Here is a 17,943-nt window from a genome sequence, read left to right on the forward strand (position 1 = left end):
TCCTTTCCACGCGACTCGGGCAGGCATGCCACAGCATATTTATTTATTATTAGAAAAGAACTACAAGAATAGGAAGTGTTATCCTAGACAAATTAATATGATTGAGAATATAAGAGTTTAGATATGTATTTATTTTTTGTCAGTATTATTATTATTTGTCTTCACACTCCATACCAGTTGGTGGCGGTAATGCCCAAATAGATTGCCAACCGCCTCAAAGAAGAAGAAAACTTCGCCGGGCGGGCAATTTGAGCGGACTGCTGCTGCTGCTGTTGTTGTGTCACTCGTGTGGCGATACAACTCTACCAATTGTAAAGTAAATCTAACGATAATCGGTTATTTCACCAGGAAAGGGGTCAGTATGAACGAAGGGACGCTTCAAAACATAATGGTGGAACCTAATAACCCTAACGGCTGGCAGAGAAGACGGTCACCGCGGTTGAGTTCTCCTCCTCAGGCTAACGTTAAAACTGGCAACAACATGGCGCTGGCCTCCGTCGCTGTTAAACGTTCCATCACGGTGAGAAAAATAGCACCCAGAAAAACAGTTGCACCGTTGGAGCACAACAAGGAGAACACAGCGAGACGGTCGTCGTCGGAAAGCAGCCAAAAAAAGAAGCCGAATGTATCCACCCTTGATCCTGTCACAGACCGTAGGAGCTCCTCCACGGCCAAGAAAAAGCAGAAGGCCGCTATTCTCTCACCGATCCTCCCCTCCTCACCGCCGCCCCCTTCTCATCCCCAACAGCCGGCAGTGGATCCAGAGGACGCGGTCTGGTCCCAAAAAGTACGCCGCTCCTACAGCCGGCTCAGTGAGAAGTCCTTCAACAGCCCCGACTCCCGGGAGACCATGTTCGGCTTTGAGAAGCTGACCCCCGAGGTGGTCCGGAGATTCGAGCGACCCAAGACAGGTCTGGAGGTTTCTGGACCCTTGTCTGGTTTGAACTCATTCACGTCTTTGCTTGAGGCGGATGATTGTGGTTCAACTTTAGCCAAACCGGACCAAAACATCCCTGGAGTGGCCTTGGTGAAGGAGAAAAGGAGGAGGAGGAAGAAGGTCCAGCAGATAGGAACCACAGAGCTGGACGCACTGGCTGCCCAGATGAACGCAGAGTTTGAGGAGGCAGAGGACTTTGAGTTGATCGTGGAGTAACTTTAAATAATGTGACTGACAGACTGAAGAAATCTATTACAGCATGTTTTGTCTCTGACATGCTGGGAAAACACTGACTCTGGGAGGACAACACTCCTCTGTGTGCCTCATACTCAAAATATTCACTTTTTTGTATATTTCCTGCTCTATTGTAAATTCAGAATTTCTTTTGGAGTTTCATATGTTCGGTTGTTCCTGTGTTGTTTAAATCATCATGTGGCCAAGATGACCTGTAGACAAGTAAAACCTAAAGCATGTTCTTTGTGCATGGTTGTATTGGTTATTATTGAAACATACAGCTTTTTTTGGAAGAGAAAAAAAAACAGCATTTTGTAAGTTTGTTTTTAAATAGGCTTTGACTGTTTTAATTTGTATTCCCAAACTGGTTATGCACATGATACATAGACAGACAGTTTAATATGGATTGTAATCACACGTGGAAGCTGTAGATTGTAAACTTAAGACATTTTTTTTCAGGGTAGGATCTGAGAGCTAGAAAGGGACAATTTTCTATCAGGAGAGAAACTGAATAGACTGAATTGGGATTTTGTATTTCTTCATAATATTTGAATCACTGAAAAACAACAACTGTGGGCAGCAGTTCAAAGGTCTGTAACCAGGATACTACGCTTTAATGATGTTCTACATCCAAATATAATTGGTATACAAGGTCAGAATAAGACTGTAGACAGCACCAATGTTGCTTTTAGACTGTACACTTTATGCTCTCTTTTCTTAAACATAAAAGAAAATCCATTTTAATTTTTGCTAATGCTTCCTGTAAATGTAAATAAATATTCAACCAAATCTCCAGAATTGACTAAGTACTTATTGGTTCTTCTTAGTCATATTGTCTTTTTCACAGAAATCCTTTTATTAAGCCAAACCATTTTGAGATTTTGTTGTATTTTCAGTGATAGTTTTAGTAACATCAATAATAAAACCACAAAACAAATTTGCAGTATTTACAATTCCACACAGCCTTTGCATAAAAAAGGGGCCCAAAACAGTCTTATCTTCTCAATCTGGCCTCAATAACTTCTTGTGTTTGTAATATTCAAGCAAAATCTCAAGTAATGTCCAAGCTTAAAGCGTGACACACCAGTTAAGAGACAATGTCATTAAAAATCTGCTTATATAATCAGCCAAAAGCAATAAAATGTGACTGTGACGGCTGAGATTTTGGGGGGGATAATGGCACTTGTTACTGATAATGTTAACCTGCAAAGGGCCTTAATAAGCAAGCAAAGCATGCTGACTAGCAACACATTCTTAAGCACAGCATTTGTCTCAAGTGATTATGATGACTGAGTGAGTGAGTGAGTGGATGATCTGTCTGGATTTAATGAGGTGGACAGGTAAAACGTTTTCCTCTAGAGTCTCTTAAAGGTATAAGTGGATGTGTTGCATAATTTGCACTAAGGAGTGGAAGGGGGTGTTATCAACTGTCATGTCTGCCTCTGACTGTGCAGCATTCTCTCCTTATATTAGATACACTGAATGAAGTATTGTGGGTCCAAGTTTGGTAGTTTCATTTTTTGTTCCTATAACAAAGTCATCACAGGTTTTCAACATTACAGAACAAAATGTATGATTTCTAGTTGGTTTCTTAAGATGTTATAGTGTAAACCAAACAGTAATGATCTCACCCATTTTCCCATTCCTCTATGAAATCATGTATTATTAAGGGATAGGAGCAACTATAGGGCTGGGTATTGAACCTCAACATTTTAGAGAGGGTTCTGAGCATAATGTGTCTGTAGCACTACTACTTTTGGTTTTATCAAAAACTGCCACAAGTACCACTGCCACTGTATTCTTTTTACCACTATGTTTGGTTTCTTTAGGTTTTGTAGAAAAATATTGAAAGATGTTGATATTCCACAAAGTAAGAGATGAAAAGAAGTATGTAATGTAATACATCTCTGCAGTAGTACTGAAAATGTTAAGCCCTTGTAGCAACATAATTGCTCTTTTATTTACCATCACTTGATTAGATTATGGGGTTTATTCTCTTGATACCATTAAAAGATTCACAGCTGTCTTGTAGCAAGATTTGGGAGCCACTTGGTTTATTTATTGGTATATGCTGGTGTTGAAGTTTACTTCCCAGATGCTCTTTATTTAAGTTATTGGCACAAGCCTTTATAATAATTGTTGTTTTTCATAGTACCCAATTAAAATACAGACAGAACTGCCAGCTGTCACAACTATATAATATTAGGTGGAATAAATAAACCCTGAAGATCTGTATTTAAATTTAAAGAAGTGATCCACAGTAGTTGCAGAGGATGCTGACAAGTATATCTTCACCTGTTATACCAACTTAGGGAAGAAAAAAAACATCTCTGAATAAACTATGCAGTTGGTTATTTACATCTGCTGAGAGCACGTACACATGCTGATAGTATTTGTGAGTGTGAGGAAGAGAGCCATAGAGGAATAATGAGTGTGTAGCAGCGAGCAAGTAAATCCACAATTTGCTCACACATTTTAGGGTGTGCAAAGCGTGCTCTGTTTTCTTCCTCAGGTGCCATTTCATGTTCTTCATTTGGAATTTCAGCTCCCTGGGAGATGAGACATGATTTACCTTTTTTCTTTTTGCAGAGCACAACACATGGTGGCTTGCCTTTTCGTATATTTTTAACAAGGTATTCATATCTGCTTGTCACTACGACTTGAAGTTACAAACAGAGTGAAGTGAGAGTGTTTTGAGCTGCCACTGCCAGAAACAGTTATTGATTTACAATGCTGCTGCTTCTGCTTGTGCTGGCTTTTGCTTTTGGGTCTGTTCATGCTGATTTTTGGGAGGTTGGATATTTTACACTCATATTCATGTGTTTTTTTTACCCTCTCTCCTCTTGCTTATTCCTCTCCCCCCTCCCTCCCCACATTTCACTCACGGCAGTTGTCGCTGGTTCAGCTTGACTGCTTCGTTAGGGCTCATCATTTGCATTCAGATTAATTATCTAATTACCGACAAATGTCCGGCGGCCACCCCACACTCCGGCTCGTCAGCTCTCAGCCTGTAATTATTTTAATCATTTACTTTCATCTGGAGCATTCTTGCCATTCTCCTGTGTTTAGAGGCCATTCTTAATTACCCTGCCAAGACACTCTTTTCATGAGAGGGAGGGAGGGAGGAGAGGGGTTGGTTTGAGGGAGAAGGGAGCAATTGGGTGAGGGAACGTGTGTGTGTGTGTGTGTGTGTGTGTGTGTGTTTGTGTATATATGTGTGTGTGTGTGTGTGTGTGTGTGTGTGTGTGTGTGTGTGTGTGTGTTTATGTGTGTGTGTGTGTGTGTGTGTGTGAGAGAGAGAAAGAGAAAGACCAATGGGGACATGATCCAGAGGCTTTGACAGCACAGAGGAAGCTCCCTGCTCTGCTGGATGCTCTTTCCTCGCTCTTCTTTTTTCTCTCTCTTTCTCACTCTCTGCATATATACACCACAACCAAACACCCCCCCCCCAACCAACCAACTTCCTCATCTCTCCTCTCACCCTCCCCTCACCCCCCTCCCCTCCACGCCCCACTTCCCCCCGTTATACTTCCTCCCTTTTTCCCTTTATCGCAAGCACACACAGGAATCGCCCGTGGGCTTCAGTGCTCTGACTGCTAATACACTGACACACACACACACGCATGCAGAGAAACAGGCAGACAAGAGAGAGTCATGCGCTCTGTTTGTGGCGCTCATCAGGATGCACCCATCTTTCCACACACATCTTGTCTGTTTCTGTCTCTGTCTCCCACCATCCCTCCATCCATCCAACCTGCATGGCTGCACACTGCTACATGTCTATCTGCTGCCTGTCTGTCCCTCTCCATCTCTATTTCCTCTTCTTTCTTATCCCGGTATTTGGACAGGCCTTGCGTCAGGCCTGCTGCTCCCTGTCCTCGATGAGGACAACGGGTCATCTCTTTCTCCCCCTGTGTGACCGCTCCATAATGATGCTCTCACTCACCCCCTAAGCCACTCACCCTCCTCTCTCTATCTCTCTCTCTCTCTCCCTGACTGCTCTTGTTAAGAAAAGCCAGAGTGAGGGAGAATGAGAGAGAGAGATACAAGCTCTGTAATTGGGCTCTTGAATATTTAAGTAACTGGGGATGAAAGTTTAATGAAAAGATGATTATCTACCAGTTTATCACACCACTGTTTCATATTTCATTTTCATATCCTCGTTCCGAGCTGCATTTTCCGTTTTGGCAGCTGTGGATACAGAGTCTGTGATCCAGTGTGTGTTGGGAAAATACTGAGCAAAAAGAAGGAGAAGATGTTAAGGTGATGATACATTGGAGACACTTTAAAGAAATGTAGATGGGACACTTAGGTCCAAGAGTGTTCTTCATTTCTCATGTTTTATGGGATTTCATCACATTGACCATCAGTTATTTCTGCTAAAAGCAATGTTGCTCATTTATCCCATGGTTTAAGTTTTGAGCCAATGTGTGATGGAAAATACTAAGCAAAAAGGGGAAAAGTGGTGGCTACGGCTGTGTCCATTTTGCATTATGTTCACATGATTTTTCTTCTTTTTGTGGTATAAATCTCATCTTTTGTTGCCTTCTTTGCATACAAAAACATACAGAAGCAACATTTCTCTGTAGGGATTGACCGATTATCGGCCCGTTTTTTTGCCGTTTGCAGATTATCTGTCTGCATTTTATTTTCTTGATAACCGATAAAGTTAAGTAATTAAAAGTGCGCTACTTTGGCAGTGAGTCTGACTTAATGTTCTGCTCACAACACTATCTGACTATCTTTTACTGTGTATTATGTTGAAAGTTTTTAATTTTTAAATAATTGCTTAAAGCATTTAAACAAAGTTTTGTGTTGGAGTTTGTAACATTCTAAAATATTAATTTTGACTTAAAGATTTTCCTTTTCGCTGTATATGCATATCGGTTCCAAATATCGGTTATCGGTTTCATTAACTACTAAAAATCATTATCAGCCTTGAAAAACCAGTATCGGTAGATCCCTAGTTCTCTGTTTAGACATTAATTAGAAGATACATTCAGTGCCAATACTTTGGCTAAAAGCATCAGATGGTACCTTAACACACTGATTTCATCCCATTCTGTCCCCTCCACAAACACCCTAAAAACCATTCAATAACAAAAGCACAAGGAAACTCTTTCCTTTATTTAATCGTGTGGGATAAACAGACGGCTGTTTGTTATTCATTCTCATTATTCATAATGGTGGCGACATTAATCCCTTTTTTGCTAGAAGATGGTGTGAAAAAGCAGCGTTGTGCCGCACTTTTACCAAACCCCAGTGGAATAGCAGGGACTGCAGAGTTTTGAGGGGATTATGTTGTGGACCCACACATAGCCTTAGGCCACAGTTTGGAAAGGGGACACAGTTTGGACGACAGAGATTAGAGACCAAGGTATGGTGCAAAGAGGCCATTTCCAGGCACAGACACAGCCTGCATGGGTCAACACGGGGATGATCTTCTTTGATAAATTAATTCTGGTGATAATGCACACTTTATTTTAAATGCATGAAAATTAAGATAAGGGGTGATGCTTCCATAAAAGGCCAATATGACAAAAGCGTATATACAATTTTCATTCTTTGTTATTTGATTAATTTTGGCAAAGTTGCAGAGATAAATTCATGAGTTGCATTATTAAACAGCTTTAGCTTCATCTACAGACCACCATATGTTGATGTGTGCTTCAAAAACCCGAAATCCAATAACCTGTATGAAAGAAGCCTCTGGGGACTAAAGTGAGTTAAAGAGTGCGCTAACCCTGCCTTATGAGTTACTTGGCATTCACTTAGTGCCATAAGACTCGCTCAAAAAATGTGGGATCTGTATCGTTCTTGCTTCTTATCAGTTTAATCCATGATTTCACGGCTCTGAGGCGGGGACGACCTGCGCCGCTTGTCGCTTTTGTGGACAGGGTGTCACCGTTTAGCCCTATCTCTGTGGCTTGGTAGTGGGAGGGAAATCTGGGGAGACTGGCTCCATCTCTGGGTCGGGGGTGGGGGGAAAAGGGGGAGAGAGAAAAGAAAAGCAAGTTAAATGGAAGTGACAATCTGCAAACATTCCTGCTGGCAGCTGCGTTTGCATTCTCCATAGTTCACCACCCTTTGCATGGTCACCGGGGCCCCCGCGACCCCCCGTGCCTGGCACACGCACCTGCCGCTCCCAGCCGCGCTTTCACTGACAGCCAGATAATCTATGGGCGGGTCCGGGCCGTGGCTCCCCTCAATGTGCTCTTGAGAAAACCCCTTATGCGTGAAAAAGCCCCCTTTCTCCGTCTTTTGTTCAACGCAGTTTTATGGGACAACATTGGGCATTATGAGGTTTGGGAGATTTTTCACGGGACTCTATAGAAGGGTATAATCCTTTCAGGCACGGGACGAATAAAAAAGTTTTAACCTGCTGTTTTCATATTTATTAGCTGGTTATAGCAGACGAGGCAGCTGAACCATCAGCACACACACACCCCTCCTCCTCCTCACACACACACAAGCTTCAAGTCCTGGAATCAAACATTGACTAGATGCTGCGTTATGAAAGGGGTCCTCATAATGGACCTGATTGCTTTAACTGAATTAGTGAAGTGAGTCAAGTGGGTGACTGACACTGGGGTCATGAAGGCCTTAAAAGCTACGTGGTTGGTTTCAGTCAACAGGTTGTTACAACACATTATTAGGTGTTTTGGTTAATAAAATGTCACATTTTGAAGAAGGATTTGACCTGTTTTTGTCTTCTTTGTCAATTAAAGTTTTGATAATGTTTCGTTTTTGTCCCTGGTTTTCAACTTAGGCTCAAATTAAGCCACGTTAGAGCACAATGGATGACAAGAACAATAAGATTTTCTAAATCTGTTGTTGATGAGACTCTTAATTATTTAAATTCAATAATTGGGCTCTGCAGGAATGAGCAAAATAATGCAAAATGATAATTAATAGTTGAATACAACAAGACATTAAGATAATTAAACAGGTACATTTCCCCTGTGTAATTCATATGGGAACTTCCTCCTTTCTCTTTGAATTATTACACATTTTTGTGTTTTTAGTTAGTCTCTTGAAATCGAAATTTCTTTTTTCGGGAGAGATTATTGTATGAAAACAATCCAACACAGTAACAACATTTACCAACAAAAAAAAAGAACAGTAATAAAAAAGAGAGCAAAAATCATTAAAAAATTTCTACACATTAAAACACCCACCATTTCAGTTCACAATAAACAAAAGAGCAAAAAACCTTTAGCAAATACGTTTCTATACATTAAAACACACACATGTCCATTTCTTAAAATGCTCATGCCTTTAAATTGAATTAAAGTAACTGTGGGGTTTTATAGTTAATTAATAAGAAAGTAGAGCTCTTTGTGCTGAAGTAGGCTAAATGCACTGCAGCCTTTATCAAAATAACACAACTTTCAAGAAAGCTTATTTTCAGAAATATTTTAACATTATAATTCATTTTTGGTTATTTTCAACTGTGATTTGATATGTAAAATGTGTTTCATTCTCTTCTGCCACTCTTATTATTAACATATCTATCTATCTATCTATCTATCTATCTATCTATCTATCTATCTATCTATCTATCTATCTATCTATCTATCTATCTATCTATCTATCTATCTATCTGTCTGTCTGTCTGTCTGTCTGTCTATCTATCTATCTATCTGTCTGTCTGTCTGTCTGTCTGTCTGTCTATCTATCTATCTGTCTGTCTGTCTGTCTGTCTATCTATCTATCTATCTATCTATCTATCTATCTATCTATCTATCTATCTATCTATCTATCTTTATGTGTTGTGTTGTTTCTCCTCTGACGACAGGTCTTTCTATCCAGTTCATCATACACAGGCCTCGGGCCGCAGCCTCCCCCTCCACCCTCCCTCCACCCCTCTTCACTCCCTTCATCCCTCCCTACTCCTCTACCTCCCTCTATCCTCCCCACTACCACCCCCTTTCTGTCAAAGCTGATTGTTTCCACGCCAGCAGAGTGCTGCGGGCGAACACACTGTCACACTACATCAGGCTGAGGCAAGAAGGGGAGAGAGAGAGAGCATGATAGGGTATATATGTATATCTGTGTTCACAACAGCTAAAGCCGAGGCTTTCAGCAGGGGTTCCCAAACTTTTTCATGTCAAGGGCATCATAATACAAGACCACAGACCTCCGATTGTGTCTTGAGGAATCTTAATCTGAAAGGACTTTTAGCGGGACAGAAAGATAAACCTGTCTATAGACAGGGAGATAAATCTGACAGAAGGAAGAATTCAAGCTTTATGCAGCCATGAATGTACAACATATCAAGGGCTGCTTTCATTACAGGGCAGAGAGGAGCTGAATTTAGACGTTAAGTTTTGCTATTTTTTTCATCAGTGTGTGCTGATAATAAAGAAAAGGAAAGAAACTACGCAGAGAAACATTTTTAAATGTTAACCCAGTACTAATGGGTTGTTTTGACCCATTGAAAGTGTTATTTTTTTACATTATGTTGGGTTATTCATTCAAACTGGGTCAATATAAGCAGTTATTCTGTTGTTAGACACAATAAGATCAGGTATTACCTTAAAACTGTCACAATTGTATTGTTAGTTGTACAATTGGATGTGAAAATGACATTTAAAATGGTAACCCACTGACTTTGGTTGGTTTACCAGTTCGCAACGTTGGTTCAATTGGTGTGTGTGCAGCCAAACATAGCCCAGACACATAGACCTTGATTTCAAATTCTAATCAACATCCCAAAGTTTTCAACGATGCCAAATATGTCAGCATGTGTATATTGCTATAGTGAATATTTCTCTCAGTGTAAACATCAATGAGAGCTGGAGCAATCTGATACAGAATATATACATGTTATACTGTCAGGAAGAATAAGATAAAGTGGTTAGGGCCAACCACACAATATCTGGAAGATGTCACAGATATTTAGATAACTTTTCAATGTAGAGCCACATTAGACTACAGACTTTCTGACAATTTTCCGTGTTAAACACAAGTAAACATGGAGGGAAATTATTCAACATGGACATGTATCGGATGTTTTTAAGTGAGTTTTCTTTCTTTCTTTCTTTCTTTCTTAAACAAAGCCATGTCCACTTGCAACCCCTCGTCATTGCAAAGCCTATTATATCTACAGGTTGCGACCAGTTCAACAAAACAAAAGTGAGTTTTTCCTTGGTTCATCTCAATATTTGTTTTCAAGTAAACAAAGCAAAGATTTTGAGGAACGTCTGAAAGAAAAACTATAGTTTTGTGAAAAAAAAATACGTTTTTCTTTATTTCTACATGCTGTTAATGGCCCCTCTCATGTCCTGATCTCAGGTTAGGAACTGCTTCATCATTCAACATGTAGTGGAAAACAGTCTATTGCATCCCAGTTGGAACCCTTTCATTCATCCCAGGTGGTCCCCCTGTTAAATGCACCACTGCTGGATGATTTCCCCCCCCCATGTGCACATTGCTGCCCCCTGGTGTCAAAACACAGAAGCAGTGGTCATGATCCGGAGTGTCTGTGATGGAGTGTCTCCCCCTAGTGGACACTGTTCTCTGCCGTTATCCTCACAAAGAAGCTCCTGTGTGTGCTCTGGGTCAGAGATAAATGAGCGTGTCCATGAAGTTTGAAAAAAAAGAATTTCTCAAGGATGATTTTTTTTTTTTTTGTGTTTTCAGCAGGAAATCTTTGGAAAAATTGTTCTGTTGCTGACAGCAGCTGTGTCAGGTCACAAGTCAGGAAATCTGAGTTTAACCCAGACAGATAAAATAATCTTAAAATACTCCATTAGAACTGTTTATTATCCCTATACTGTCCCTACTTTTCTAAATCATGACTGATTGGTAAAACACATTTCAGTCATTAGCAGCCAGCTTTTTATTTTGAAGAAACATGTAAGCTTTGCCACTCCTTCACTGTATGTATGTTTTCTGGTGTTAAAGGGACATGCAATAAACAATTCCTGCTCTTTTTCCATCATGGAATATGATTTTATTTATTTGTATTTTTTTTGTGTACACAAGTGTACACTGAAGTGATAGAAAGAATAAATTAGGGATGGTTTTCATGTTGTGTTTTTTGTTATGTGTGTTTGGACAGTGGAAAAAAGCAATAAGGCTTCTATTCTCTATTGTGATTTTATCATTGGTCATAGTGCTGTGCAGAAATATTGTGTATTTTTGAATCACCAAGCCTAAATTCAATCAATAAATTACATACATAGATTGGGTTACTACTTCTTTCTGAAATTGTTGGTATTTAAGTCTATACTGGCATATTTATCAGTTAGTCATAAGCTGTATGCATTTAAGGAGTTCATGTAAATGTTTCTGTCAAGGTGATGTCTGGTAAACTCAAAAATATTAGAACATCATATGGTTTCTTTAGTGGGATTAGAAAATCTAAATAGGCTACAATGGCAAAGTTTTAGTTGTTTTCTTTTAGGAATAAAAAGACATTGCAGTGGGAGGGGAAAAGAACATTTAAATACTGCCAGACATTAAAACGTAGCTTGTGCTTTTACTGTGAAGAAGATGAAGTGGTTTACAAAATATAAAACTACAGATCCTCCTCCTTCCCCTACATGTCGCCATGGGGGAGCCACGAGGCCCGGGTGTATGCGCACATCTCTGCTCTGCAGGAAGTTTTGCATTGAACATACCTGTCATTTTCATGTGTTGTCTTCCTTCCATTTTATTACTGACTGAATAAGGTATGCAAAGAAAGAAACAGGCGCAGTCAGTGAGCCCGCAGCAGGAGTCCCGGCAGGAGTCACAACGAGACTGAGGAACGTGTTCTGGGTGAGGAAAAGTAGACATCCAGTTTTTATGTCACATTGATGCACATATTATGGAGTCATCTTTCTGTTGCAAAGCTCTGTACCCTTTATTAGTCATAACTAATGGATTTATTGTTGATTAATAAACCATAATGCTAGATCAGTAAGCCATTACCCAAATGTTGATTTACCAGGTTGTGCGAAATCTCTCTTGCTGCATGGTGTTTATCGTGAACACTTTCTTTGTCTTTTTAGCGCTTTAGTTCATCAGGGAGATCTGTTCATGGGACCATTTGACCTCTGACCTTTTGAAAAAGGGCTGCAAAAGAGCATTTGGATAACCATCAGTTTACTTACCTTTTTTGTTTTATTTTTTTGGGCTTTTCCACTTTTAATTGTTGACAGGACAGCTAGGTGAGAAAGGGGGAAGACATGCAGGAAATTGTCCCAGGTCAGATTCGAACCCTGGACCTCTGCATCGAGGCATAAACTGCTCAGCATATGTGCGCCTGCTCTACCACTGACCCAACCCGGCCACCAGCGTACCTACTTCTAACATTAGCAATGTACTGTAGCGGTAAACATCTATGATTAGGTACAGATGACTTCTTTGGCTGTTTGATGACTTTTTAGAAATATTTTATTTTGGTATTTAGGCTATTGATAACCTATAATGCCAAGAGAGATTTTTCACAACTAAAAGTCGATCTAATTAATGGATTATAACTGATAAATAAACTATTAGTAAATGATTTATTAACCATTAATAAAAACGATTACTCCTTATGAACTGTTTATAAAGAGTGTCTTTTTAGAAAGATGAACTGACCTCTTGTTGACTAGTTTTGTTGTTTTAGTCTCACTAACTGGAGGACATAGTTAATATGCATACCACCAGGGGATATTACTGAAATGAATACTGCCACTGCTCTAAAAACACTGAGACACTTTCTCCTGAGGTGAAACTGATCAGATATATCCCTGTGTGAGTTAAAGTAGCTTTTAGGCTCATTTATCTCCGTGTTTCATGCGCTTTGTTTGGATGAATTTATAACCTCTCTAACTACCCTAAAATCACGTCTCGGTGGTTTACATAATCACCATCAAAGGCTTGTTTGTTCCTCCTTAATGTCGTTTTTTAGAGGTGGCTGCTTGCACGTTGCTTACAAGTCACTATTCCGGTGTAAACATGTTATCCTCGCGCTTTGATGCCTCTCAAACCTCCAACCTTCAGCCAATGAACAAGGGATCAATAGGGTCTATGTAAATCGCCTCAGACTTTCTCTGCGATGCCTGCGTCCAGGAGAGGCGATAAGCTTCAAACATAAACCGGAGTTAGTTAGAAGGCATAGCCGGGGATTATCCCAAACTTGCCCCGGGGTTTGGCTCTCCTGCGCGCAACCGGACCAGCGTCTGTTCAGCGCGGCCGGATAGGACCTGCAGGGCCCCGGGGCGCACACTGACAGGCTCCCCGGGGGTCCCCTCCACTCGCTCTGGATGGAGATTATAGGGTGGCATTGCGGCTGGTATCTCTCTCTGAACACACACACACACACACATACATGCACATGGAAGGAGGTGAGATGATCTCTGAGTGCCCGCGGCAGCAGCCATGCCCATAAAGATTGACGCCTGAGCCTCACACGGCTATCACACTCCCCGCAGAACATACACTCCCCAACCCCGTGCGATGAGCCGATACAAACCAACTTTGTTCAGCTGACAAAGAGGCAATTGTTAGCTGAAAGGTCATTTGCCCAGGGGCTCCAGAACAGCAAGTACAGCTACATAAGATTAAAAAAAAACAAATGCCCTTCTTTAGTCATATCTGCACTGAGGGAGCTTTGATAAAACTGCTCCTTGAAATCAACATGCTGATCTGGAATGAAATGAAGCTCTGGGCTCTTAAAGTGCTTTCATCAGCCAACTCCTTGGACTTTCCCCTCAGATTTATCTATTAAAAATCTGATTACAAAAACTCCATTTTTATTAGAGCAGGTCTTAGGAATGTGCACACAAACAGACAACACAAACAAATCAGATACGACCATTTTATTTATTCTTTTAATTTACTCTCTTAATTTATCTCTCTATATTTACAGCATGATCTCAGGGTATAAATCATCTCTAACAATGTTAAATCTACATTATATTCTCCAATACGTTTTTGGTACAGCAGGTGTTTTTCTACGGACAGGTCAAGACAAACAAGAACAGCAAACACACACAAAATATTTTTGATATTAATCTCACAACAAAGTGTTCATCGTATTTGACCAGAAAACATTTTGGTTTGACGTAGATACAGGGGTTAAAGTTCAGTGTTCAGTTGACTGAAGATGAGTCAGATACATTTATTGATGCTCTGTGAGGGGCACCAGTAAAGAAAATCAACAAAAACACAGTTTTTGTCATTACAATCAACAACATGAGTGTGAAGCTTAGAAATGTCAGACAAGATGATGGGGGATTGTCTTTTTTTTCCCCCCAGGGGAAATGTCTTCAGCATAGAAGCAAATGGAACAAAAACGTCTTTAACCACTTCCTGTTTCAGTTCCTCCCATCTCTCTCTCTCTCTCCCTCTCTCTCTCTCTCCCTCTCTCTTTATGACTGGCTGACAGCAGTAGCGGATGCTGCGTTGGCCACGGCAGCAGCGGCGCCCATGCGCAGCAATTCCTTCCTCTGTGTGAGGATGACGTCAAAGCTGGACTGCAGGCGGTTCTGCTGTTCCTGGATGCGGCTCTGCAGGGTGCGGACCCAGCGGATCAGCGCCAGGCGGCGGTACATGGTCAGCTGCACCTGGTGCTTCTCCATCTCCTGGGCCTTGAAGCGCTCGCGGTCTCGCAGCGTCCACACCGCATCCATCAGCTCTGGTATCTCGCCGTCCGAGTCTGAAGACTGATCATTGTCGTCTTGCTCTTCTGCTCCTTCCTCAAGAACATTTCCCAGGTTGCTTCCTGTCAGCGACTTGTGACTGAAGTTTTTGTGTTTCCCAGTTGGTTCTCTGTTGCCGTTTCTGGTTGGGTCATTTTCCTGGTGGTTGGATTTTGGTTCCCCAACTCCGATGCGGTCCCAGCCTCCCATGAGCATCCCTTCGCCACCACTGTCCATGTTGAGGGAGGACATGCTGCCACCAGACCGGCAGCTGAACTCAGACTCAGAGTCGCTGTCGCCCCATTCATCATTGTCTTCCAGCTCCGCCTTGTCTTCCTCTTTCTCCGTTCCTTTGAAACCCAAGCCGCTTTTCCTCTTCCGCAGCTCCTTTTTCTCTCTCTGCTTCTCCTCATTCTGGCTTATCATCACCCTTCTCTCCTCTTCCTGCATCTTACCTTCCTCCGCTCCATCGGGAGGCACTCGGCCGTAACCGTCATCCCCGTTCTCAATTTCGGGCAGGGGCTCCAGGGGGCTCCAGCAGGGCATGCGGGAGCGTGGTGACAGGACCCCTGAGTTGTGGTGATACCCAGAAGACGAAGAGGAGTTGGGAGGGTCGCGACCCAGCGGGCCCAAGTTGCGGGGGCGCACTTGGTTTTGGTTCTCGTCTCCTCCTCCGTTGCCCGTGAAGCCCTCATTATCTTTGCCTGGCAGGAAGTTGAAGTTGCCATCTTTGTCACACTTCCTGTTTCGCAGCGAGGAGGAGCCATTGTTGGAGCCTCCCTTGCCTCCATAGGCCGAGTTCAGAGGTTGGTCCTGATGGTGAAGCATCACTGACCTAGACTGAGCCTCACTGAAACGACAAAAAGTTTGTTTTGTTCTGTTTAATGTTAAACTGTTTTTTTTGAAAATGAAGTTAGTAAAGTATCATTTTGGTATCTGTACCAAGTTACTCAGGTATATACAAATGTTACCCAGCAAAGAAATGACATCTAGTGATCAAAAGAGTGTTTTTTTAACCTATTTTATGTTTGTGTGTTGAAGTTTTTAGTGGTGAAACACTACAACAAATGCACAGTGTTCTCTTCACAGCAGCTCTGTTTTACTGTTGTTTGTCTCACGAGTTTGATTGCCAGACAAAACACATCTTATTAATCCCATGCTGTTCCATACACAACTCTTAAATCTTGGACTTAAATCTTGGAGTTCTCAAAACAAGCCAAGCTTTTAACTGCATTATCAGCCAAGCAATGTCCTAGTCTCTGCAAACCAGCAGCTGCATAGAGGATACATAAATACGTCATCAGCAGCCTACAAAGCTAAAGCACACTTTAGGAAATGTTCACCAAAAAGGTAAAGTATCTGCTAAAAGAGCTGCATTACAAACAACACATTAGATATACATGGGTGAACCAAAACAACAATTAAACTGATGAAAAGTCAAAGTAAATCTAATTCACCACCGCATCACTCACACACACACACACACACACACACACACACACACACACACACACACACACACACAAAACTCCTTGTTTATAATTTCTAGAACTACAGGCTGGTCTGCACACTCTATTTCTATTAGCATCAAATAATTACATGTCTCCTCAGAATGGAAATTTCTCTAATCCTGACTTCAGGCTGCTGTCAATCAATACCCCTCTCCTCTTCTCTGCATGCGCGTTCACGTGGTGCTGAAGGACAGCGACTGTGGGTGTTTGGTGTTTTAAGCCCCCAACGTCTCCGCATGGAAGGCACTAGGATTAGGCAATGGTTAGGGTTAGGGTTAAGGTTAAGGTTGGGGTTAGGTGCCTTGAAGTCGACGTTGGGGGCTTAAAACACCATCGAGCCGACTGTGGCTTTGTCGGGAGCGCGCGTGCAGCATGCAAGTACAAACTGATGCTTGATGATCGTGAGGAGAAAAAGCTGATTCTCCGTGTAAAATTGACATATTTCTCGCTCTAGAGCTGAATTTTAAATTAAAAAAAATCTATAATGTGTTAGAATAATGCGTAGTCTGTTTAGGATTAGGCCATAATATTAATATAGGCTATCTGTATTTCATACATGCGAAAACACAAGCATGCGATGAAAAAAGAGAAAAATAATACCAAAACGGTCCGGCTGCCGGGTGGAGGTTTCTTATCTGTGCAAAAAGATGCCCGTTTTTGCACGGACGACGACGGAAAACAGAAAACAGGCGACCAATGGCGCTCAGTGGCTGCATATTTACGGCTTAGTGATGTATAAGGTTAAAAATACACGACCGTTTTACATCCTAATTCATCTACAGGGAACCGGTAAGGTTACAAAAAAAAAAGACTCGGTATCTCCTCTCAACGTGATAAAAATGCAGAAAAACCCAGGAATATTTCATGTAGGCTACATTGGGCGTTATGTAACGCTCACCCCATTATCAGTGCTGTGTCCTCTCGGTAAAAATAACCTCAGACCCTTGCTCTCCTCTCCTATTTGCCGCTTGCATAAGTCAAATGACACAGACCCGTGTGAACATATCAGCACCAGGTTGTGGTTTATTCTTACCTTTTTGCTGGTTTGCTGTTCGGTGGAGAAGCTGGACACTGCGCCCTCCCAATTTGTTCCCCCCTCCTCCGACCCTCCTATGTGATGTTTGTTTTCCTCTTCCTCCCTCTTCCTCCCTCCTCCTTCTCCTCCTCCTCCTCCTCCCATCCTCTCACTGCCACTGTGGTTCTGGGAAAAACAGGACTGAGTGAGCACTTCCTAAACTGGGCTGGGACTGCAGGAAAAGGGAAACCATGAAGAATGAATAGAAACAATGTGAGGACAGAGATGGCCGTCATGTTATGGTGATGTCTTAAGTTATTTTTACTGTAGGCCTAATGTAGGTTTGACTGTACAGCAACATGCCTCTATATCACAACAACCACTTGATGGCATGGTGTTGTTAACCTAATAACAAGGTTACAGTGACTGTTCTTCCAGTTACTTCAGCCCTTTATATAGTTTTATAATACTTACGCATTGAGTCCTAGAGTGTTAATAGCCTGTGTGTTACAACAAAGAACACCAAAAGCAATTAAAATGAGACAAAATTAGGTGGAAAAGTATGGTTTTTTTTTTGTGGGTAACACTTTCCTTTGACCCATTTAGCAATCAGAAGCAGTATACACA

At 41.5% G+C, this 17,943-nt stretch overlaps 2 protein-coding genes across 4 annotated transcripts; one reads left to right on the forward strand and one right to left on the reverse strand.

Moving 5' to 3' along the window:
- Window positions 1-69: 69 nt before the first annotated feature.
- cdca5 (cell division cycle associated 5) lies at window positions 70-1,969 on the forward strand. The gene has a single exon (XM_078267533.1). It carries the CDS (start codon window positions 362-364, stop codon window positions 1,151-1,153), a length of 792 nt encoding a protein of 263 aa, XP_078123659.1. The 5' UTR covers window positions 70-361; the 3' UTR covers window positions 1,154-1,969.
- Window positions 1,970-14,496: 12,527 nt separating this feature from the next.
- On the reverse strand, window positions 14,497-17,425 carry c19h1orf216 (chromosome 19 C1orf216 homolog). 3 transcript variants are annotated; one of them, XM_078267507.1, is made up of 2 exons: window positions 17,335-17,425; window positions 14,497-15,640 (listed from the first exon to the last, which is right to left on the reverse strand). In XM_078267507.1, the coding sequence occupies exon 2, from the start codon at window positions 15,616-15,618 to the stop codon at window positions 14,521-14,523; it is 1,098 nt and encodes a 365-aa protein (XP_078123633.1). In that variant the 5' UTR covers window positions 15,619-15,640; window positions 17,335-17,425; the 3' UTR covers window positions 14,497-14,520. The 3 variants fall into 3 exon arrangements, with proteins under 3 accessions (XP_078123633.1, XP_078123632.1, XP_078123631.1); XM_078267506.1 differs by lacking the exon at window positions 17,335-17,425 and adding an exon at window positions 17,200-17,322; XM_078267505.1 differs by lacking the exon at window positions 17,335-17,425 and adding an exon at window positions 16,902-17,178.
- Window positions 17,426-17,943: the final 518 nt, after the last annotated feature.

The sequence above is a fragment of the Sander vitreus genome, chromosome 14 (assembly GCF_031162955.1).
Source record: "Sander vitreus isolate 19-12246 chromosome 14, sanVit1, whole genome shotgun sequence".
Taxonomy (NCBI): Eukaryota; Metazoa; Chordata; class Actinopteri; order Perciformes; family Percidae; genus Sander; species Sander vitreus.